This window comes from Lampetra planeri, chromosome 28, assembly GCF_965212315.1.
Source record: "Lampetra planeri chromosome 28, kcLamPlan1.2.h2, whole genome shotgun sequence".
NCBI lineage: Eukaryota > Metazoa > Chordata > Hyperoartia > Petromyzontiformes > Petromyzontidae > Lampetra > Lampetra planeri.
Window position 1 is genome coordinate 10,378,819 of NC_136134.1, and position 25,066 is coordinate 10,403,884.

General features: G+C 49.3%; 1 protein-coding gene across 5 annotated transcripts; it reads right to left on the reverse strand.

The window, feature by feature from the left end:
* Nucleotides 1-2,238: 2,238 nt before the first annotated feature.
* Nucleotides 2,239-25,007, reverse strand: LIG3 (DNA ligase 3). Of its 5 annotated transcripts, XM_078607870.1 has the most exons (21): nucleotides 23,438-25,007; nucleotides 21,859-21,919; nucleotides 20,792-21,320; nucleotides 20,350-20,484; nucleotides 19,751-19,954; nucleotides 19,062-19,213; nucleotides 18,339-18,505; nucleotides 17,618-17,695; nucleotides 16,739-16,892; nucleotides 16,190-16,345; nucleotides 15,673-15,804; nucleotides 15,240-15,319; nucleotides 13,521-13,608; nucleotides 12,494-12,571; nucleotides 12,211-12,334; nucleotides 11,197-11,339; nucleotides 10,354-10,428; nucleotides 9,441-9,587; nucleotides 8,199-8,400; nucleotides 6,908-7,059; nucleotides 2,239-5,722 (listed from the first exon to the last, which is right to left on the reverse strand). In XM_078607870.1, the coding sequence occupies exons 3-21, from the start codon at nucleotides 21,309-21,311 to the stop codon at nucleotides 5,453-5,455; spliced, it is 3,057 nt and encodes a 1,018-aa protein (XP_078463996.1). In that variant the 5' UTR covers nucleotides 21,312-21,320; nucleotides 21,859-21,919; nucleotides 23,438-25,007; the 3' UTR covers nucleotides 2,239-5,452. The 5 variants fall into 5 exon arrangements, with proteins under 5 accessions (XP_078463996.1, XP_078463998.1, XP_078463995.1 ...); XM_078607872.1 differs by lacking the exon at nucleotides 21,859-21,919 and having other exon boundaries at nucleotides 23,443-25,007; XM_078607869.1 differs by lacking the exon at nucleotides 21,859-21,919.
* Nucleotides 25,008-25,066: the final 59 nt, after the last annotated feature.

Genomic DNA, 25,066 nt, shown 5'->3' on the forward strand with positions numbered 1-25,066 from the left:
TAGCAAAAGCATCGATTGCACGGCACGTACCGGCGCCGCGGTGGCTCGGAGATGTTAACTACCTCGCCTGGTATGCAGGAGGTCGTGGGTGGTTCGATCTCGGCCCTGACGCCTGCTGCTGTATATTTGGAGTTTGCATGCCTCGCTCTCCCCGTGGTCGCGTGGATTTTTCTCAGGGTTTCCCCCCCCCCCCTCCACATTTAGAAACACGCGATTAGAATATTTGGCTGCTATCAATGTCCACGTAAGCCACTTCGCTGAGCTATCATTTGCGGCTCGGTCGCTTCTTATAAAATTAAAATGTAGTTTATATTCTTTGCCCTAATTTTCTCCGTTTACAAGGCGCAGCCCCCTAACATTGTCTCGCTCTCGCCACAGCTGACGGAAGGGACCTCTCCCCACTCGAGTGGGGAGCTCTCGAGTGGGATTTGGCCAAGTCGTCCACGCTGGCCACACGTGTTGGAAGAAATGTGTTACATTGTCGGTGTGGGGGTCTAGTTAAGAAACGCACCCCCATTGTGTTCACTGCCGCGCCAGGAGATCTACTTAAACCGACGACCTCTGAACATTCAAGTGTGCTAACCACTACACACATTACACCACGCACGGCAGATCCCTTCGTTTCTCAGTTAAAATGTTAAACCATTACGTTTAGTGCTACGGACATGTCTGTATGATGCGTATAATCGTTTTCTTTTTCCATCCCGTAATGCAAATCCTCCCCCCCCTCCTCCCTCCACTCCCGCCGTGAAGAATTCTCCAACCAGCCCTTCCCAGAGCCCCAGCAGCATCGGGTTCTCCGTGCCCAGCAAGTGCCCCCCCAACCCCCCACCTCACAACATCGCAGAGCCACCCCCGTAGAGAGTTGGGGGGGGGGCACTTAAGGCATAGCAGATAAGGGCGTCTCCATCAGCCCCATGCATAATACATGGGACTACTGCTGCGAAAATGCCAGACACCTAACCAGGAGTGGCACACGCGCTGTACGGCACTTGTACACAAACATCCCCCGTGCAGCCCTGTAACAGACTGTTCGGGCAATTGCTATCAGCGAGAACCGATGAAGAGCGCGCGTAGGGGTGGCTGACCGCCTCTGTCTCTACCAATGCTGATCTTTACACTACGCGACAGAGTACTACATTTTAAGGCTGAGCCTACCTACGGGAGACCCAGGACCGTTTCAGTGCCGGTGGCCGTGAGCGGGGATTTAACTCGATCGCCTCCAACTGCCCAGAAGTGTCCTGCACGAGCCTCCTCCTCCACAGAGGCCGACGTTGACACCGCTGGTACCAGTCTTCGGTAAGTCCACTCAGGTCCACATCCTCCTGTACCTACCTCTGCTATAGCCCGTGCCGCGCCCGTTTAGCCCCCTCGATCAGGCCAAACAGAAGCTGCTTGGGCATGCGGGCTGCATGACCCAGCTAATGCAGCCTCGCTTGCCGGGGAAGCTCACTGATGGGACTGTGTCAAGCACATACACACTCGAATAAACACACTGCTCACTATAATTAATGAACCATAATTAATTCACTATGTAACACGATTTTTGTCCCTGGGTAGTAAGTGTTATTTTTTAAATTGGTTATGCCTAAAAAGTATAGAAAATGGCTATTACCCCCCACAAACTATGCTTTTGTGACCACGACTTTACGTGAAGGAATGACACAAATGCACGCGTTTTATCATTGAAAATAGGTACATTTCAAAAAATCACTGATCTGGTCACAAAAGCATAGTTTGTGGGGAATATCCATTTTCTGTATTTTTGAGGCATAAGCAATTAGGAAATAACACTACCCAAGAACAAAAAATAAATAAATTTGTTACAGTGTTATTAATGGAGTGGATTATTAACTTTGCTTTGTGTCCTGGTCAAAAAAGCAAAGTTTGTGAGGCATAAGCAATTAGAAAATGACACTTAATACCCAGGGACAAATAAAAAGTTTTTGTTACACAAAACCAAGAATCATCAACACCATCATTCACATGAATCGTCGACCTTGTCTGTCAGGACATGGCACGCGCGGCTCCCACGTACCTCACTCCACCACCACCCTCCCTGTCCCCCCAACGTATCCACCATCCCTCACCCCCCTCCCTCAAGAGGAGCGCCCCCACATCCGCTCATCCACATCCTTTATTGATGTGCGAACGCTACAGCTGGAAGCCATGGCACTTGCACTTTCCCCACGGGGAATGCGCGCGCACACGTGGTCTTACCGCTAACAGCAGAAGCAATTACATCACCGACTGATGTCCCTTTATTCAACCAAACTCACGGACATCCACCATCTCCCTTTGCAAGTAACATCATTGGTGACTCCTTCGTTGAACGACGGTCGCTCGTGTTAAAATGATCGATTCGGCTAATGTCTAGGCTGGGATGCGATATTCTCCAGTCGGCGATAGAGCTGCAGCAATAGTATCGATAAAAACTAACATCACATCGAGGCAAGTTATGCTACCGGGCCTCCTGAAAACAATAGAAATGACTCACAGGACTGGGGGGGGGCGAATGGATTCGCCGATTTAAAATCGATTCTTAGTCTCACGGTTCGCGAATCAAATCGTGCATGCGAGAATCGATTTTTGTCGATTGTGGGGGTTGCTTGGCCATGCTTATCCCCACGCTGATCTGTGCAGGCTGGGGAAGGGAGTTGGCCCAGGGCTACTGGTTCTGATATCACTCGTCACGGATGTTGACCATGGCCGGGAATACAACTCAGGTGCCCTGGGTCATAACGCAGCGTGCGATACACCAGTGGCCACACCGCTCAAACCGCGTGATATGGTTGTACGTGGCTAGGCCACACGATCCCTGCAACCACGAGAGTCGCCGCAGGGTGTGACGCAACGTTAAAAAGAGGCATAGGTTCTCAAATAAAATCGTGAAAATTAATTGACATCACAAAGTCAGAGCACGAGGGTGATGGAGCGGGTGGTGGCAAATCACTACATAACCGACAACACACACGGGCTTTCAGAAACGTGGACCTCCTGGCTAAAAAGTTCACTCTGGCCTCCACACGTGTAACATGTTCCCCTTCATCTGAGGAGGATGGGTGGCTCAGAGGTCAGAGAGCACTGGGCCAACACCGCTGAGACCCTGGGTTCCACTCAGGGGCTGTAGCCACCTGGAGTCAGTGGTTGCAACCTGGTCATTATGACTCGCATAAAGAGACCCACAGACATCTTCTTGGTTCGTTCGGTAAAGTCACGTAGAAGGGAAATAATAAAATTAAAACATAATAAAATAATTCTCACGACGTTTCGGCCACAACGCAAGCAGCCGTCCTCATGTGAAGAACAGGTCTGTCGGGAACCTGTTCTTCACCTGAGGACGGCTGCTTGCGTTGTGGCCGAAACGTCGTGAGAATTGTATTTTATTATGTTTAATTTTTATTATTTTATTATTTCCCTTCTACGTGACTTTACCGAAAGAACCAAGAAGATGAATCCCTGCAGTCACGAAAGCTTTAAATCGAAATTTAGACCCACAGACACTCGCATCGACAACGAAAGATTGACGTAGAGACTGATTTGTGATCAAAACTAGGTTCTCATGTGTAGTGAGTTGATGGTCTCAGCCAGGTCACCAGTGATTGTACGTACACAAAAAACCCCACAACAATAAATTGGGGTTTCACTTAATTTGGCTACATTCCTTGGAGAATTTAAAACATGGATTTGACAGTTATGCGACAAACATTATTCGTAGCACGGCGGGAAGGAATGTGCTGCCCCCACAGGTGTGGATAAGAGTTGACTTGAAGGGACCTCATGATACATTTTTTAGCCATCCTCTTCTGCGAACCTTTCTCCAAATCGCGACGTTTTGCGAGTTTCTAGCGGGTTCTTCGTCCCATTGCTCCAAGACGACAGCACAAACGGAATAAAATTTTGGGGGGGGGGAAGAAAAAAAAGACAATTTTTTTTTAGAAAATGTTCCCTTGGATGATGTCCACCCTGATAAAGCCCCTCGCTGGCTCAAACGCTTAAACCGGGTTCCCCCCACAAACCACTCGGCCCCCACCGCAAACCTCCCTCATCTACGTGGTGATATTGCATCGGCTACAAAGCAACGCGAATTCCAATCTCTGCCGACTGCACAGAAGACAAAACACGGATGCCTTTTAAATTAAACGAGCAGCGCGCGCGCACGGGACACATCGCCAGGCACAAGTACCATACCACCACGGCTACGGGCTACGAGTTTGGCACGGATTGTCACGGTGTTGTCCGAAATCGTGAATGTGAACCAAGTCTCGAAGGTGACATTTTGGAAACGGCTGTGAAAATGCACGAGGGTTAAGGGAGCTTCCGTCATTTCCTTTCAAAAATGTACGTCAATTGCTGCAAACGCAAATGTGTATTTTAAAATACAAATTTGTATTTTCAGTGCCATGGCAACATGTTGGGGTGGAGGGAGGAGAACGAGGCACAAGTGCGGTACCTCCTTATGCTGCCTCCCTATAGTTTTACTGCATCCTGCAGTAAATTATCCAACAAAAATTACCATGCCAACATTGTAGCCTTAACCATGACCTGGGCAGCAGTCTACCCATAAGCACCTGGGGAAATGACATCTACCCATGAGCACCTGGGCCAGCGGTATGTAGTAATAGGGTTGCCGCGATATCATTTCTCACGATACCCTTTAAAATTTCGCCACCCAACGATTATCGCGACATCAGTTTCTCCTTTATCTTTGATTTGTATTTAATATTTTATCGTATCCTTTCTGTGCTTCGATGTGCTTCCAAGTACAAACAAAAGTTCTTCGACTGCAGCTCCCTCAAGAAGAAAGGCCAATGCCCAAAAATATTGCCTATTATATATTTTTCCTTACAAGGCAGCAGTGTTATTGACGAATGTGTTGAGATTTTTTCCCATTATCGCGATACATCGCGGGATCAACATAACGAGGCAACCCTACCGCTAGCCCTTTGGCGGCACTGCCTATAGGCGGCCGTGGGCTGTTATAACTGTTGCTGTAATAAATCAGTATAAAATTACACTTGTTTTTCAGCACGCCTTAGCTCAGGAAGGGGGATTGGGGGTTCACGGAGAAAATGCACAGGTCCCTGATAAGTCCACTCCAAGCTTGAGCTTCATCGCGAGGTCATGCCCCAGATCTCACTACTCTTACCCAACCTCACTCAACGTACGTGCACACGCGGAACAACATTTTCACAATCGTGTTTCTGCTCTTCTGCAAACAAAATAAACCTCCTCCCCCCCACCTCCCATCCTCACGACAGGGGGCTAGGCCACGATCCACTGGGTCAATGCGAGGGCAAATCTTCGACAGCGATCGTCACCGGCAACGCCTGCCGCCAAGTTGCCACAGTCGCTCCTCGTGATACTAATTATGAATGCGTTGCTGGTGACGGTTGCCGGCAACGATTGCCCCAAAGTCGCCCGAGTGGACCGTGACCTTATCGCCGACGCGTCAGCACGGCGGCACGAGGCGCCGTCGCTTGACACACTGCCAGATCCAGTCGACGGAAACGCGCTGGGCCTTGGGCGGGAGTGCCGCGGGGGGGCCCCCGCTGTCCGCCGGTGCCGCCGCCGCCGCCGCCACCGCATGAGTGGCCGAGTCCATGTCGTGGTCGGGCACCAGGTCGCCGTCGTAGGCGAAGAAGTAGCGCCGCGCGCGGTCGGAGCCCTCCGCGGACGCCGGCAGGTGCAGGCGCACGCCCGTGAAGATGTTGAGCAGCGTCTGAGCGTAAAGGCGCGTAGACGCACAGCGCCACCGGCGGCAGCGTTATTAGTCCACGAGCCCAGACCGGATGAAGTGTCACATCGTTGTTTAACGAAACACCCACGGACCCCCCGGTGGAAAGTTTGCCGGTACATCAGAGGAGGGGTGCTCGCTACAACAGGGTTAATAACAATGTGAACTGGGCCTTCGGAGAAACGGACGAAAGCATTAACGCATCATCGCCGCGTACGAGTACATTTGCACTTGTACAGGTCTCCTCGTCAAAGGCAAAATTAAAACATCACCCGGATACACTTGTACAGTATTCACGATACAGCATGAGCAAACTGTATAGCAAACTATGTTAAAAAAAACGAACAATAAATGGATGTTTGGCAGTGCACGCGACCGTTATGGGTGGTCGCACGCGCTGTACGGCGCTATCAATCAATACAAGAGAACATAAGTTCCTGTAGCTACGCCCGTAATTAACAGGAGGATTTTTACGAGCGTGGCTCGTTTCAACGGCTGTAATTCACTTGTAGGCACCATCTGAGATGGCACAACTTTACCGGTTTCAATGTCTGTATGTGGCCAATAATGATTAATTATGTGATGTCTATTTTAAACGAGTTGGGTTAAGTATTCACTTTTATTTACCATGCCTTAGTTGGTACTAATTTCTCCTCCAGCCCCTGGACTATATTAACAAGGAGGCTCGGTTACTCTCAAGGCGAACTCCATCGTAAAGCTGGTAACTGGGCTATTAATCCAGAAACAAAGTTATCAACAAGACAACTTGGGTCATTACTCCTGTGACCCAGCGCAGTAATGAACTGGACAACTCTGTTATGAACTTGCCAACTCTGTTATTAGCTGAGCAACTCCACTGTCACCCCAGCACCTCAATTTAGCAGCCAAGGAACTCGGTTAACAAACCAACAACTCAGTTTAAAAAAAAATGGTAACTCGGTTATCAATCAGGGAATTTGATTATCAATAAAGAAACTGTGACCCAGAACCAAACCGTCCAGCTATGACGCATCCTCTTCCCAAAGGCTGCCTTGTTTGGCGGATGTCAGCACCTCAAGCCTACAATCTGTTTAGGAAGGTATGTTGTACCTTACAGTAATGGGCTGTGGGCACTGCCCAAGCCCTAAAAAATTAAACGCTCAATCTGGAGCCACAGGCTCCACACCTCACCTCTTCCTGAGCCTCGGTGCTCCTCTTCCTCTTCACCGGCGCAGGTGGCATCACGGGCGGAATTACAGCCGGTGCCAACGCCAACGCCGGTGCCAACACCGGTTTCGTGTCGGCACGACTCGGCTGCTTGGGCTTCCGGCTGGCAGAGGCGCCTGGGAACAACCACACACCAACAACCGTGAATATGGCACGCGCCGTCTGTTTCACTATGGGAGGAAAACGATCTCGCAAAGTTATTCGAAAGAGAGTAGGCCACGTGTGCTGGCATGGTTGCAAATTTGCCAAATTTTATTACTCAAAAATGTCTTCATCGGGAAATAAACTCCTTCAATTAAGTATTTTAAAAACAACGGTTTTATTCACAACTTCGTTTAACTCACCCTCAGGAAGTGCGCCAATGATGCGGCCCCTGCTCCCACATCAAAGCTTACTTAAATTAATTGATTACTTTATAAATGAATTTTGAATGTACAACTTTTATTTGTGTGCAGTGAGGGTGCCCGTAACTCTTTAACACGGAGCAGACGCGCCTGAGACACGTGGCGCCTGCTTCTTGAGCGAGTTGATTCGAGAGTTTAGGGACCGCGGCCTTTTTGACCTACCCAAATATATATTTAATTAATAAGCCGTCCATACAAAATGTTAATTGCTTTAAAAGAGCCAATTAATTGATGGCGATTTTGATTCAGGCATGCATTGCCACCGTATCTGAGTACGTGTGCAAAATTTGGAATTCATTGGACAACAGGAATGTACCGAGTGATGGTGTGAGCACGGAGGTGCCCTGGGTGTGATTGAGGTTGTGAGTGAGGAGGGGCCCTGGGTGCAGAGGTCGCAACCGGGTACCCGATACCCGGCCGGGTACGGGTAGCCGTTTGCGACCCTGGTGCGGCTGGGTACGGGTACGGGTAGGCCGTGAGTCACTGGTGAGTAACCGTTTGTCACTCATTTCGGGTAGGGTACGGGTAGGGAACGGGTACCCGTACCCGGCCAGGTACGGGTACGGGTACCCATTTGCGACCCTGGTGCGGCCGGGTACGGGTACGGGTAAGGAATCAAAACCCGTTTGCGACCTCTGCCTGGGTGTGAGTGACTATGTGAGTGGTGGTGGTTCTGCCAGTCATCTCAGTCGACCCGTGGCACCTGGGTTTGTCCTGTGACCTCCTGCCAACGGGTGCTCGACACTTCACGTGGCCTTAAAGTGTACACTGCCTGGTACAAGCGCCGTGGTGACGTCACCACAGCGCTGAGTGTGAGTGACAACGCGTGAGTGTGTACAAGTGGCATGTACCGCGTGAGGCTTTCTGCGAAGCTTTGGCCTTGCTGCTGCTGCTGCTGGTGGTGGTGGTGGAGGGGCCCTGCTTGGGGGAGGAGGAGCCCGAGCCGTTGGTGCTGCCCCCCGGCGTGGCCGGCGCCGACTCGGAGTCATTCTTCACGGATGATCCGAGCAAGTCCATCACGTCCGAGTTCTCCTTAGACTTCTTGAAGAGCTCCTGAACGTTAATGCCGACGACGTCATCAACATCATCATCAAGATCATTCGGATCATCCTAGACATTCGTATCAGTGTCATCATCGTTATGAATATTCATATCGGCACTTGCACGTATCAACTTTGCCGACACAGCTCGAAAAATGTAAATTATTGAATCACATTAAATGTCCTTTTTTAATCCAGTACAAAAGCAGTGATGGAAAATATCTACACCGATTTGTAGATGTACCGCCCTTCTGTCAATCCACTCCTGGGTCAGGGTCTCCCTACGCCATGCGGGTTAAGGGGGTTACGTGACCATACTTCACCGCGCTGGTCAGTGCGGGTTGCTGAAGACGGATTTGGCTGCACTGCTGCTTGCTGCCCACAGTCTAGCACAAGCGCGCAGTCACCTCTGACACCGGCATTATGCACGGCGGTGGTCGCTCATGCAAGCACCATCCATTCTCAAACTTGCTTAGCTTCTGAGATCTGACGAGATCAGGCGAATTACAGACTTTTTTTTCGTCACAAGCTACGGTACAATAATACCCAGCACACAACCATGATAATTGCGCTGCGGGAAATGGCTGCAGTTCAGACCCATGCCACCAATGAGTCTGGGGCCTGCGCTAGGATGAACCGCCGTGGCCACACCGCGCGCTAGCGGCAGGAGGCCACACGGACCGCACAGCCTTGGAAGCATGACCTTGTTTATGGGGGTGGCGGGGGGGGGGGTGTAAACAAAGACTCAGGGTGCATGAGAAAGTCAATGTTAAACAAACTTTACACAAGTGGTAAACCCTACACATTGATGCGTAACGATACAATCTGCCTTTGTAATTGATGGAAAGACGAACGCCCAGCGCTTAATATTTGCAGCAAATTTCGATTCTATGAGAATGTAGGTGGGCTGAGCCCTCTGCATAGGGGTGGGTCGGTGGGGGGGCAGTGCTCAGACCCCTTCCGCCCCCCAGGACGTTTTGGAGTTGGGACGACGGGGTCAGGGGTCGAGCGGCATGAGCGGGAACGACGCCAGAGGGGGGTTCGCGGGGTCACCTTGAGCTGCTGCAGGGTCGTGGCGGTGCGCCAGTCCTTGTCGTCCCTCATACGCGTGCAGCGCGGGAAGCGGATGGAGATTCCGTCGGCCGTGTGCGCCTCGGCCTTGGAGAACTCTGCACCCGTGATCTCCCACACCGGCGCTTTCTGACACGTGCACAGAGACAAAGATCCACTGTATTCCCTTAAATAAAAACTGTTGGGGCAAGTACTGTTAGCGGGCACCTATGAAGGTCAGCAGGACACACGTGGGGATGGGGTGACCAGCAACAGTAGTGTCTCGCCGGTAGTGATGCATACACACCGCAACAGGTACTCATTTATGTTTTGGTCGACATAGGGGAGGATGAAAATGCTTTCAGATATTCGTCGCTGATGTTGGCCATGAGTCGGAATCAAACTCGGGTCGCCGGGTTCGTAGCATCGTGCACTAACCACTACATTACTGTTCCCCCCTATACAAGCATACAGCCCCTTAGAATCTTACACACGCGCACACACAATCACACAAAAAATACCCGCAAACTACTCAATTGGGATTACACAGAGCGATCATTGCCCACTGCTGACAGATTAAAGCCCGACCGCAGGCCATTCACCGTGTCCCTGCCAACAGAGAGAAGCTGCCCACTGCAACGCGGGTGCCTCTTCTAATGTGTTGAGACAAGGTGTAATTATTGTAAGCTACTTATTGCATGTGAAGCACATTGCAATGCTCCTACGTAAAGGAGGGCAGCTCTATCAAAAATCAAAAGGTACAAGGCAACTTCAGATACAAGCACATGTCATATAAAAGCACAGCTGGACTTTTGATTCCGATTGTTGTGCTCGTGTCCAGCCTCTTCCTGCACGTGCTTGCACGCCAATCTGACGCGACCGCACAAGAGATTCTGCCGTCGAAGCCGACACCAACCTTTGGGTCGCGGATGATGAAGTCGGGGAAGTATGTCTTGTTGATTTTCAGCCAGTCGGGGATTTTTGATGCACTCTAAGAAAGTTGGTGACAAAACACACACCAGCCGCATACAGCGTAAACCAATGATAAGAGAGCAAACGCAACATGAATATCATTCAGAACATACAAATTCTGTGGACGCAAGTTTATGTGGCATGAGGTCCGACGTTTCGTTCCGCGTGGTGGAAACTTTTACAGAAGCTTGTGGGGTAAAGTGCGGGTATGCCCACCTCTTCCCATATGTCAGGGTCAACGTGGAAGAGTAGACCAATTCCCCACTGGAATTCACTCCATCCCTTAACGGCATGAGCAAGCAATTGCGTGGGCCACACTTTCATTGTTTAAGTGGTGGTATTTAGAAACGGATCAACCGGTCTCCTTGGTTCTTTCGGTAAAGTCACGTAGAAGGGAAATAATAAAATAAATTAAACATAATAAAATAAAATTCTCGCGACGTTTCGGCCACAACGCAAGCAGCCGTCCTCAGGTGAAGAACAGGGCTGTCGGAAAGACAGCGTCATTCGGACGCTGTCTTTCCACTGTCATTCGGACGCTGTCTTTCCGACAGCCCTGTTCTTCAACTGAGGACGGCTGCTTGCGTTGTGGCCGAAACGTCGTGAGAATTTTATTTTATGTTTTATTTTTATTACTTATTATTTCCCTTCTACGTGACTTTACCGAAAGAACCAAGAAGATGAATCCCTGCAGTCACGAAAGCTTTAAATCAGGATCAACCTGTGTTATCATGGTCAATTTTACCCCAAATAAGGCAGAGGATTCTGGGCACTGATGAGCTCTGACCTTGCTGATCTTGACCATTTCGAGCTCCTTCTGCAGCCGATTGAGGGTGGCGTCATCGTACCCACTGGAGCACTTCGTCACTGTGCACCAGCGCCCCAAGTTCTCGTCGTAGCAGCCCATGAGAAAAATGGACATAATCCCACCTGGAAGGAGCAAAAACATTAGTGGTGGGGGGGTTAGGTCGTGTGGCATGGCTGTTACCCGGAGCTGACGTACGTTGCAAGTTACGAAAGCGACGAGCGTCAGATCACGTCGGCTTTGCCCGGTCGCACAGGCACAAACACTGCCTGTTTGAACATGTTAACACCTCTTGTTTTATTGCAAGGGTAAAACCTCTACATATGATTTCATCATTTTGATACTGGCAAAAAGGTACCATAGATAAACTCCAGATTATGACATACTTTTTAAATCCTTTATATTAAGTTCACTTGCTTGCTTGCTTGCGCGCTTACGACCGTGCAAATCTTTCGGTCGTTTTTTAACCCACTTCCCGTGATCCAATCGAGCTTGACATTTTGCACACAGACTCGTTGTGCGTGACAATGTATTTTCGTGAAAACATTTTTCCAAAATTTTACACTTTTTAGGAATTTTTTTTTTATATTTAATTACCAATTGCTTAATGGTGGCAGGCAATCATCTGACCCATAGGTGGCAGCCATCTCAAGCCAGAGGACGAGAGGACTCTAGCCGCCCGTTTCAAAGACCAATGTGGGCTGGGTTGTGGCCCATTGAACACGCATATAAAGGATTTATAGTGAAAAACTTTGTTTTTACGGGTTAAATTTTTCTCCCTGTACTTGAAACCAAAAGCTGGGGCTGCGTCTTATAATCCGATAACTGTGTGTGTGTGGGTGACCATATGCGTATAACTAGTGTTGCCAACGGGCACAAGTTTTGTGGCGCATCTTAACTCCCGAGAACACGGTACCAATGCAACAAATGTACGGAAATGCCATCACCAACACCACCGCTACCGCACCACGACGCCCTCTCCCTCCCAGGCCTCACCATTACTGCCGTGGCCATAGTACGCGCCCAGCACAGCCAGGTCTGCCGTGTCCGCCATGGCGCCCTGGTTGAGGTAGTCCTTCTTCACCTTGAGCCAGTGCCGCTTGCCCGGCTCGTAGATTCCCTGCGACGCGAGCGCGCATAAAGGCGTCGTGAGCACGTCCGCAAGGGGTGAGGGGACAACGCTCAAAGCGCCGCACAAGTGGATTGAAGGGGGGTGAAGTGGCTTCTGGTGTAACGCGTGAAGATGTGTCTGGCAGAGCGGTGAGCTGTTTAGTCTCACCAAGACGTCCTTCAACACCAGCCCTTCCAGACCCTCCTTAATGACCCGGGAGATCATTTCAGCCAGGTCCGAGGCTCTCTGATGGCAACACGAGGCACAAGGCTTAGTCGACGGCTCAACGCACTCTTTATCAATGGCTCAAAACAATGTCAACCATCAGAATATAGCAGGGTCGGTGATAATTCACGAGGCCTTCTACAATCGACTGCTCAGAGTTATACAAATCAAAAGCTAATTAGAATATAACTTGACGAGCATGAACAGCACAACATCCACCAGCAGCACAATACAATGCACATAAGATTAGCATGGTTGGCTATGTAGGGTGAGAAAAAAGTTCAACATATATACATTCACATTCACTGCACACCAGTGGTATATAAACGGTGCAACTTAGCATTCACGAAACCATCTCGATCAACAGCTGAAGCTAACGTAAATCAGTGGCATGATACAATGTAACATCGACAGCATTTTCACAGCCATCTGTAGTAACATCTTACAGTGGTAACGTCAACCAGTAGTTTCACGTAATCCTACCTATGGAACATTTCAGAACACAAATTATTCGGTGAAGCTGCATTGTCAGTGGTGCACAAAGCACAATCAGCATATTTGTCAATAACGGTGTGGCATTAAAAGGAAGGGCCATTGCTCCAATAATAATAATTAAAATGTATAAAGCGCCATTGAACAATCGTTCTCAGGGCGATATCAAACCACGTCTCTCTTAAAAGAATGCCAGGAAACATCATCAAGAATCATTGAAGATGAACTTTAATTCAAGAAGCCCGCTGCTATCATGTGTTCGATGAATCAAGCACCGACAGAATTCTCTCCGGACTGGCTTGAGGCAAAAACGTTCGTTGAAAATGTTTCTCAAATTAAAATCCAGGTCTACTCCAGTAAAAATTGGGTTTCCTGCCTCCCGAAGGCAGGAACTCCCCCCCCAGGCCATGGCCAGCGTGATTGCGCCAGCTCGTGCGGAGGGCGTGAGTGTGCGCTGGAGCTCCGTGATGGGATTTACCGTCACGTGCTTCATCTCCGAAAACAAGATGTGGTTGGGGATTTCGATCATGTTGTCGTGGAGGAATTTTCTCCGATCTTTGATGCTCCTTGAGACACACAGGACACATGGGACAGGGCTGTTAATGCAAACACTTCAATGTCACCCTGGCGGCGGTGGTGGTGGTTACTCACGCCTGTATCCAGCACTGTGGAGGCAACGAGGGTTGGTGGATCGCACAAATGTTGCGAGACTCCCTTCCCAGAGGTGTCGATGGGCCATACCCAGGGTCACCTAAATAGAGAAGGCTGTCTAGCAAAGTGTAGGCCGAACACATTCCTGCGGAGGGAACTGGTAGGAATGTTGGGTTGCTCGGTCAATGGCCAGGGTCAACGGCAGTGCGGTGTATTCCTCAAATATGCCCGACTGAGGGCGGGCACAAGCCGGCGTGAGTAGGTTAAACGTTGAGTTTTATAAGAGCACCACGAGGTGACCCAGCCCCTCCCCACCCAGCCCCACCCTCCCCTCCCCACCCAGCCCATCCCTCCCCACCCAGCCCCTCCCTGCACGACGGACGGACACAATAATCCCCTGTGAGCTAGTGTAACCAGGAGGTTCCTACCAGTATAATATCTGTCCCTTCTGTATGAGAATAGAGTGTAGTGCCCTCACATGCGTGGGGGTTTTAAGTTTCCTCCCACATGCATTAACACTCATTAACTGTTTGAAAACATCTTAATATATAAAGGACCGTCGCACTTGGGCAATCGTTGGTGCCGGCTCATCGCCTGGCTGCTGCCTTCCAGCTTGTCTGTGGTTCCTCAGTTATTGCAAGATGCAATTTGCACGATACTATATATAGATATCCTATGTTTCTTTTGTAAAGTCACATAGATAGAAAAAATAATAACAATTAAATAATAAAATGCAAATAAAGTGAATAAAAATAATAAAAATATCACGATATATAGAAATAAACATAACGATTATAACAATCTTGATATATTCACGTCAAGGCTGCGCTCCAGCTATGGTTCTTAATTGATTTTCTATTAGTTTCAAGAATTGATTGTTGATTCCAAAAGTTATGGAATCGATACATCAAATCTAGATCTATAAACAATCGAACCGATCGATTGGCCTGCAGTGTTCAGACCACACGGCGCAGTTCCAAAATACGATTGGTCAGCGTCAGCCAACATCACTGATGAGCCTTGCCAACAGTGCCTACCAGTGGCAGGGGTCATCAGTCACCACGAGGTATGTTCGGACACAAAGACAAAGATCCCCCGTATAGCCTTCAAAGACTGTTGGGACAAGTGCTGTAAGCAAGCACCTATGAAGGCCGGCACGGCACACGAGGGGGTGGGTGGCCAGCACCACGCCTGACGATGTTTACACATCGCACCAGGTACTGAATTGAGGCTGAGTCGACCTAGGGGAGGCCCAAGACCAGTTTAGATATTAGTCACTGGTGTTGGCCGTGAGCAAGATTCGAAATCGGGGTTTCCAGGTTCGTAGCGCAACGTGCTAACCTATACACCACGATCGGACACACACACACATAGGGCTAGACCCTTCAACTTCGCTAAGATGATTCTATGCATGTGGCAAACGACAATTGACAACGCTAACAAAAAACTAAATTAACAAGCGTGTTCCCAACACCGAGCCCCAACTCGCTGCACTCTCACCATTGCCATCACGTGCATAACAGCAACCATTCAGGCGTTGTCTTACCTGTCCATGAGGCTTTCCCCGTTGAAGTAAATGCAGTCGAACACAAACAGACACACGTTAGCGTCCTGAAATGCAGCTTTCTGCAAAACAAACCGCGGCAACGTTGTTAACGGTAAGGCGACGTGAGTTTACACTGCAGACATTTTAACCTTTATTCCCCTGTACACTTCAATTTCCCAGATGGAGAAGAGTGGATAATGAAGGCAAGATCGCAGCAAGGCAGACGCACAGAGAGACAGAGAGGGGGAGACAGGAATATAAGATAAGACAAAGGCAGGCAGGACGGCATGCCGAAGACACAGTTACACACAGATCGGCAAACATGGACACGCAGAAAAACAGACACATTGTGACGTACACTGTGTGAATATAAGATAAGACAGATGTAACACACAGAAAGACACTGCAAGCAGACAGTGCCACATGTGGTCACCTTGTGCACCCCGAGCGTGCCGAAGGGCAGCGGTTTGCTTGTGCTCGTGTCGATGAGCAGCACCTCCGCATCCAGGATCATGCTGGTGCCCCCAGGGAATGCCTTGGGGATAAAGTCTCTGAAGTGCGCCACCTGCACGGACGCACACACACGCAAGCATGCCAGCTCAGCAGCTGAGTAAGAGGGCCCGGTGCATCATGCCACTCGGGGGGTGGTGATGCAGCCCAGTGATAGCCCATTTGACGCTTGCAGCGAATGGGCTGATATTGCTGCCGAGTGTGTAATTTTTACAGCATTGGTTTTTTTGGTCAACATTAGTTACAATGTTTTTGTTTTATTTTTAACCAGGAGAGGAAATTATAGAACCCAGAGGAAAGCCACACAGAATAAGATGAACATAAAACTCATCCTGCATAAAGGTACCCGAGTCAGGAATTGAACCCAAGGCCTTCTGGCTATGAGGCCTAGGTGTTACTGCTCTGCCGCCACCCTGCCACCTTGAGTAATTGCGATATACCTTGTGGGGCAGCACGGGCTTGAGGCTGCGGCTGAAGTACTGGAAGGAGTCTCCGTTCTTGTGCACCTGCACGCGCTCCCCATCGTATTTGATCTCAGCGTACATGCCGTTGGGACACTTCTTCATGGCATACGCCACAGACTTGCACGCCTCCGCCTGCATGCGACGACAAGGTGACACGGTGACGAGTGGCCTCACGTCACGGGCGGCGAGCCAGCCAGGGGGAGGGGAGCAGGCTTGTGGGTGAGTGGACGAGTGAGTGAGGGAGGCAGTGAGTGGTTGGGATAGGGGAGCAAGCGGGAGGATGAGCATGGTGGGTAGATGAGCGAGTGAGCGAACGAGCAGGCTTGTGGTTGAGCGAGTGCGTGGGCAGGTGAGCAAGTGAGCAAACGGGCAGGCGGGTGAGCAGGGTGGGCGAGCGATCGAGTGGCTGAGTGAGCTAGAAGGGAGGAGGGTGGATGAGTGAGTGAACAAGCGGGCAGGTGGGCGAGCAGGTCAGGTGGGTGATTAAAACGAGCAAGTGAGCGAGATGGGTGGGGGGTTAGGCACCAGCATGGGCTGCACGGGCGTCATGAGGGAGGCCGTGACGGAAAGTGCTTTCCGCGACCCATCCTGCCAGTTCTGCAGGACACGGTCGACGACGTCCTCCAGGTTCCGAGACGCCTTGAACGCATCGTACGCGTTCGGGTCCAGCCCATCCAGGCTGCGGCATACCACGGTGCAGCACAATAGGTAAACAGCGGGCACAATCTTATTTCATCCCTCCCGCGATATAATGGCCAGTGCATACATTATCAGAGTTGTGTTTTTGTTTGCATTATGACTGCAGGTATTGTGATCTATGCAAACATGACTCCTCGTAAAAAAAGGTGTCAGTTTTGTTGCCAGATAAAAGGGTAAAATAGCAATTATCATAATGGCCAGTATTTAGAGCCAAGATTCAATTTCACGATCACCAGGGTTAGCACGGATGTTACCCTGAGCTAGTGTGAGATGTAATTTTGACTCCATAGGATGTGGAACCCGGGGTCAAAATACATGACCGGTTTATGGTTAGGCTTTGGATTAGTGGCATCTGCCCTAAGAGTTTTTAAAACCTTGTTCAATTTGTCTTTCGTTGATAAGAAGGTAAAAGACTGAAAAAATTACTCCCAAGATAATTGCAGCTTTGACAAAGTAAAAATGGCACTGCCAAGGGAGTTAAACTACCATGGAAGATGAGTTAAATAATAGATGGTATTTTTACCCAATTCTTATGGGGACACACCACAGGGCCAGATCTAAACTTAAAACACGTGTTCAACTTGATCAAAAATCCAATGAACGATACCACAGAATGACATGACTGAAGAGAGATGGCGTCGTTTAAACAGCAAGTGTGGTACGTAAAAGCCAGCGCCAGTGCAGAAACTCCGACTGGTGACCTACATGTGCTTTGCGCCAGCATTCATTTTGAGGTCGTGCTTGATGAGTCGGATAATGCACTTGAGGTCATTGGAGGTGCATCTGCGAAACACAATGAACAAATGAGAACGCGCAACGCTGAAGCGGGAGAGATTCACGGCGGCCACACGAGAGAGCGGAATAATACAACATCAGCATATTCCGAATCGCAAAGCCCACGAAGATCGCCGCGTCCAACCTCGGACGATGACGGCGCCGCTGTCGAGTCCCGAGTTGGCGTCTTGGCGAATTTGAATAAGTAATAGATTCAAATTCGAATACGCAAGTGCACAACTCCTACAGCATGAAGCATCTAAGAGTGGGGTGTGGGAACATTACTACGATGGATAACCACTTTTTAACAACCAGAAAACGATATTTATCCATCACTGCAATCATCTCAGCGGCAACAATCGGGGAGGCGGGGAATATTTTTGCCAAGGTGGCGACACTTTAGTGGTTAGTGAGCTAACCACCGAGCCACCGCTCCCGTCGTATAAACATTACAAGTAGAATATGTACAACTGTATCAAATTTCACCTCTCACAGCGCTTTGTTAAGTATCTAAGTTTACAAATCCAAACTTTTCACCAAATCCGAATCTGCCCACTGCCCCCGTTCCGTTTCTGATCGTCGACTCTTCCTGCTGTGCGGAACGCGCGCTGCCGGGGCAGGCGTGGCCCCCACGCGCCGTACGGATACCGACCGGCGCGCTATGTCCTGCAGTTCGCCCTGCTGCTCCTCCTCCTTGGTGAGCAGGGCGAGTCTCCCCAGGAAGCCCTCCACCTCTTGGATGGTCAGCGTGCTCTTGGCGGTGGGGGTGAAGTTGCTACTCGCTTCGAAGAAGACGCGGATCGTCTCCGACACGTCGCCCTGCGCGCGCAGACCGGTGACGACACCACAGAGGTCGCAAACGGGTTTTGATTCCTTACCCGTACCCGGCCGCACCAGGGTCGCAAACGGGTACCCGTACGGGTAGGGTACGGGTATTGGGTACCTATTGGGTACCTGATTGCGACCTCTGGGATGAAGCCATGCTGCAGACGCGGGTGGGTTGATTCTAGGAACTTGAATTGTGAGAAGAGACAAGACGTTGGGAAATGAGTGACAAACAGTTACTCACCAGTGACTCACGGTCTACCCGTACCCGGCCGCACCAGGGTCGCAAACGGGTACCCGTACCCATACCCGGCCGGGTACGGGTATCGGATACCCGGTTGCGACCTCTGCGACACCATGCACGTGCAACATATGTAAGACCTAAAGGAGCAGCCTTGCTATTGCTTCATCATGGCACTGCCGGCAGAAGTGCCTCCTACTCAGTTTTTTATTTGGTGAGTTAAGGGGAATTATTTAAGGGAGACTTGAAACTACCCTCCCTGCCGGCAATGAGCGAGGACTGGATGTCGTGTGGCAGGGCGACACGAACCTTTTCCAGGTCGCGCACCATATCATCCAGGCTGCAGTTGAACACGCTGCTGAAGAGCTTCACAATTTGCTTGTCCTTGATGTTGTAGACGGACTTGACAACGCCCGGTAGGAGCAGCTTCACCGTCAAGTACACGTCGCCTCTGAAACCATCTGAAGATACACACGCACACACAGATACACACACATGCACCAGACTACTAGAGGCGGGGAGGAGGCGGGGGAAGGAGGTAGCCAATTCATTTTTTGCACCAGTACTTGTCGAACAGCTACACAGCTGGTTCTCGTAGCCTACAGACTTTTGGGGCAAGTGTTGTTAAAATAATGTCAATCCACTGTTGTCAACCCATCGTCAATCGACTGTTAGATGAAGTCCTCCCCACAGTTTTTGGACCCATGTTTGTTTGACCAGACTTCACAATGTTCAGTGGGGGTTGGTGAAGTGCTGTTATTGGACACCAATGAAAGCCAACACAGAACCTTTGTCTCCCCAATGGCGATGTTTACACACCGCTCCACGAACTAACTTAAGGCTGATGTCAGCTGTGGGAAGGAGACGAACTCGGGTTCACCGGGTTTGGAGCGCAGTGCGCTAACCACTGCACCAACGCTGAACACACACACACACACCCTCACAATAACACAAAAGCATATGCAAGCCCCCCCTCACTTCCTGGCCCCTGGAACTACCTCCAGACGTGCCCTTGCGTAGGAAGTCGTGGACAATCTGCGTCTTGCTGTTGTAGCTGGGCTGCTCGGCGATCATGGCGCACAGCTTGCGGAACTCGCGAAACAAGCAGTCCTTGTGGCTCGGGTCATATGCCGCGGTGCCGCTGGGCCGGGAGGGCGCCGCTGCTGCTGCCGCCGCCGCCGTTATTGTTGTCGTGGGAGTGGCTGTTGAGAAGCACAAAGCAGACGGTGCAGGACTTCAAAAACAGGCCGTACACCCCTTAGCCCGTAAGAACTGAATATAAATTTGAGAAATAAAATAGTTTTACCTGCAAACTACTCTTTTGGGGGTTGTATATTGCAATCGTTGTCCCCTCCTGGAAGGCTCATGCCCGATGGCAGGCTGGGTGGAAAGTCACCTCGTGTCCACACAAGTACAACTATCACTGTGCAGAATCGCTTACTGCACGTCAAGCGTTCTGAGACCCCTTATTATTCAATTATTCTGACCCCGGGGTTAGAATACTCTGGGGACAAAAGATGATCTCACACGGTATTAGTCCCAGAAGATATCCAGTAAGCTACAGCCCCCTGAGAAACACGTAGAAAGCTGTGCTGACCTGAGAACCCGGAGAACTTGCGTGGGCCTGTCATTGATGGCCCACTGGACACCTCCATCCTAAAAGGAGAGGCCAATGCTGGCTTGGTCTGGCCTGCCGGCTTACGTGGTGACGCTCCCCTCTTCATGAGGAGGTCTGCTCACCCACACGATGATGTGCGCAACGTTAAATAAGACAAAGCAGCACAACACTTGACAATCGACACTACACGAGACAAACCACCTTACACGAGACAAACAACACGGCACAAGATTATCGCGACACAAACAACATGACACAAACGCCACCGTGATACTTGACGAACAACACGACGAGAAACAAACACAAGGCATACACCAAATGCGTGCACAATTGCAATATTTTTCAACATCAGTTAGAAATGGTTACAAATTTTTTTTTTATTCAAGCTGCCCGCGGTGGTTGGTGCGATGGGGGCCGTTGCCTTCGATGCAGCCATTGATGAGTTCCCGCTCGGGGTCCAAGAGCCGCTCGTAGCCTTCCAGGTCGCTCAGCTCCTCGATGCGGCGGGTGGAGGGCCTCGAGCGCTCCAGTCTCTCGAAAATGCAGCGCACGTGGTGCCACTCCTTCATCTCGCCGCCGCCGTCGCCAAACGGATTGGCCACGATCTTGCCGATGCGCACCAAGCCCTTGGCGATCTTCTCCTTGCACTTCTTGCAGCCCGCCGTGCCCAGCCTGGCGTAGTCCACACAGTAGCGCTGCTCCGTCATGGCTGCAATGGCGCTGGCGAGGAGGGGGGGGTCTCGGCGGAGGAGGAAGGAGACGGGGCCCCTTTGAAGGAGGAAGACGGAGCGCGTGGATTTAAGGGGCCACGTCAGACGCTGGCTGCCCGTGCGTGGCAGGAGAGGAGGTAGTGCTGTGCACCGCGCCTGGCCGACAGCCCACCGGCCCAGAAGCAGCAGCAGCGGCGACACCGTCGTTGTCCAGAAAGAAGCAAGGGGCATTCACAGCGGCTGAAGGACAAGACGGAACACGACAATGCAGTCAATAATGCTGCACTGGCAAATTCTGCTACTATGCGAAATGCCGCTGCTATGCTAAATGCTGCGGGTCGCCAATAAGAATTGGTTTTGTTGCCCCAAGGGACTCTGGAATGGGCGTGTTAATGGGTACAGTGTTACCATGTACAGCAGTGGCATAGCGTGGTTGGCATATTTCCCCGGTGCAAGAAATGAAATGAAAGACTAACTCCCTGTCCAATTTCCCCCAACTCACTTCACATTCCATGCACCTGGTCTACCTCCAGCCTGAGGGTTCTCGGTGCAGTTGCACCGCCTACACACTCTACAGCTATGCAACCGGCGGATAGGGACGGGGTTGGACGCAGAGTCTACGAATGGCTGAAGAATTATTTCGCAGAGCGGCAGTGTTTCTCACCACTGTGCCATTGCCGCCGCTTAAGTCCCAAATTGTCAAGAGGAGAATTTGGTACCAAGGTGGTAAAACTTTCATCATCGGTAATGTTCTATAGAACGCTGGATGAGGACCTACCCTTATAAATGGTCTCTAATCCACGTGGTCCTCTTTGTCTCTTAATGGGATTCTCCTAAACCTAACATGTAAAAAAAACACGCCAATGTTTGTCTTTAGCCCAAGTCAACCTCCCGACCCTCTGGATAAGGGTCTTTACCCGAAACGTTAGCGTATTCCGAGTACACAGACAAAAAAAGCAACACTGGGTTTGTCATTACAACAGAAACAGATGCGTTCTGACACCCGACATTCGTCAATAATCTCTATACTGTATTCGCGTACATAACGCCATGCGGTCAGCAACAAAGAGCACCGTTGCCGCTTTAACAGACACGACTCTTACACAATGCGTTTCTTGGAATTGAGCAAAGGTTGCAGCATTGTCGTAAGTAAACGCGATGGGAGCAGAACGAGAGGGAAATAATAAATAATACGTGAAGGGCGATAAGCGACGGTCAGTGCCACATCATCAGAAGTAACTCACAGAGCACTGCAACCACCACCACCAACTTCTAGATTTGAAGCTTTCGTGACTGCAAGGATTCATACTTAGGTTTTTTGCGGTAAAGTCACATAGGTAAAAAATAAAATGAAGACGTGTGTTATCCTCCGAAACGTCGTGATTTATTATTGTATTTCTATTATTATTTATATATATTTTAAAAATTCCTACGTGAAGCGTCGTGATTTATTATTTTATTTCTATTATTATTTATTTTTTACCTACGTGAAACGTCGTGATGTATTATCTTATTTCTATTATATTTTTTTATTTTTTACCTACATTACTTTACCGAAAAAAACCTAAGAGTACCACCAACAACCCCATGCAGCAGACAGGAGCCCCTTACCCCTGCCGTATCCCATAGAAACCCCCTTCCTCACCCAGAGTTCCCCTATTAAAGCCGAGTGAATAGGCACACACGTGTTCATTTTGTCTTTAGTCGCTTTAAAAATCGTCAACAGTTCGTATCACTTAACGTGGTTACACAGCCGTGGTGAGTGGCCCCGGTTACACTGTTAACTTCAAAGGATTTTGTCTCCCCCCTTCAGAAAATTACCTTAAGTACAGTACAGCATTGCAATTGCTCTTAAATCACCATTTACGTTAAAGTTTACATTGTCAAAATAAATAAATAAACGTTAATCGGAGACCTCCAACTCAACGTTGCGGGGGCAGTTCAACACAATACATTGTTGTACTGTACTCACGTGCTCCCATTGTACTAATGTATGGCCCCCTGCACGTGATTGAAGTGGTCAAACAACGCCCTCATCCAGCAGTGGATTGACCAAAGCGTGCAGGCCATCGCTACTACAATTAGCTTCATATCGCTTCATTCGTACCCATTACAATGCGGCTCAATGTTGCTTAGTCGCTTTAGTAAATCCACTACCTCCATCAGGGCCGTGAGGGTTGTGCAGCCATACTTCACCACGCTGGTCTCTTGCGGCTTGAAAGCACAATGGGTACATATACACAAGTACTGCACAACATTTGCCCTGTAAATAAATGCTTTCTTCCCCCCCTGCCTGCAGCATGGCGAGTTGAGGTGGTTGGTGGTGGGTGGGGGTTCGTCATTTATATTGACCATACTTCACCACGCTGGTCACAAGGCCTTCGGTCGGGTTCGCGCGCGCGCGCTCAGCAGCTTGATCAGGATACAGCTCGACGAGGTGGTGATTGTTCTCGATGGCGACGAGGTGACGATGATTGTGGATACAAAAGATAATAAATAATACGCGGGAGACGAGAGGGGACCCAGTTCCAACCACCGCCGCCACGACAGAGCGGCTACTGCTGCCCGCTCCCACAGGCCCCCGCGCGACGCGCTCCCATTGGCTGGAGAGGGGAGGAGGCGCGCGCTGATTGGTTGTCGGTGGGAGAAGACGCGCGCTGATTGGTTGAGGCGCCGTCACTGGGATGGCTGTGGGCAGTGGCGGCCATTAATGCCTTCGGTCTAACCCCCTCCACTTGAGGCCCGTGAAAAATAAATAATATTAAAGTCGTTTTAACACGTAGGCTTTCGCGAACGATATCATACATAATGTTAAAGTAACAACACGACTATTGTGAGCATTAACGTCAATTATGAGGAATTACGATACGTGAAGTGCTAATACGTCGTAAAATTATCTGAACAATAAGCAAAACATTACCAATGATAATTCGAATTCCAATTATATTATCAATAATAGTAATGAACGATGTTAACATCAGCAACGGCAATTATAAAACATTAGTAACCGTAATACTAACGAAATATAAATAACGGCGATAAAATGTGTAAATGGCATAGACAATAATCCAAGTACTGTATGTGAATAACAAATAATAACATGAATAGTATCAAGAATAATTATGTAATATGAATACAATCATATGAAAGGTATCAGCAATAATAAACCCGAATAACAGGAATAACGAACAATGAAAAAAATATGAATCTAATAAAATATTAACAGTGAATCGTAGTATACGAACTATATTTAATAACTGTAAGAAAAAATTGGGGGGCATGGTAGTAGCTTGGTAAAGATGCCAACATTGGCGGAACGTTGGCATGTTGCATGTTGGCATGTTCACTTTGAGGGTACCCTGTCAGTTTCACACGTGTCTGCAGTCATGGCATCTTCTTCTTGACTAAAATCCACATTGTTTTTTGGCACATCATTATTTGTAACTCATCTTCATCACAAACCACGTACAGTCAGTCGCACCCGTCAACCCATTATCAGTGCCTACCTTATTACAGACAAGTTCAGACTTTATTGGTCACCCCTTGCCGTTATAAATCTCAACTTTCATCCTACAAAGTATCATCACAAGGCAGAAACACATGGACAAAACATGTTTTTGCCCATATTGAAACGGCTGTACGCTGTATGGACCTGACAACTCAATTTCTCTGTACAAGAATATGGGTAAAAACGTATGGGTTGACAGGTACCCGTACTGATCTGGCCTAATTGTTTTGTTATGTAACCCTCCGCCACCTGACATGGCCAAATACATTCAATTTATCACGAGTGCAAGCGTTTAAGGTGCCAAATATCGTTTCGCTCCACTGGTAAGTTGAACATATTTCTCACGATTTTCTTATGCTTCTTTATATTTCTTGTCCATCCTATTCTCAACAACTTCGTAAAGCAATTACGCCTCTTATATGAACACATTTCCATGAGCTACTCACAACAAATGCGATTCATAGTTAGTTTATTTTGG

Bases quoted from the DNA above. Each gene is read 5' to 3' on its own strand.
- LIG3 (XM_078607872.1), bottom strand. From the start codon at position 21,311: ATGCCCCTTGCTTCTTTCTGGACAACGACGGTGTCGCCGCTGCTGCTG. The intron at 18,506-19,061 runs GTTCGTGTCGCC...CTGCGCGCGCAG, and splicing joins TGGTGCGCGACCTGGAAAAG to GGCGACGTGTCGGAGACGAT. The intron at 15,320-15,672 runs GTGACCACATGT...TTTGTTTTGCAG, and splicing joins GCACGCTCGGGGTGCACAAG to AAAGCTGCATTTCAGGACGC.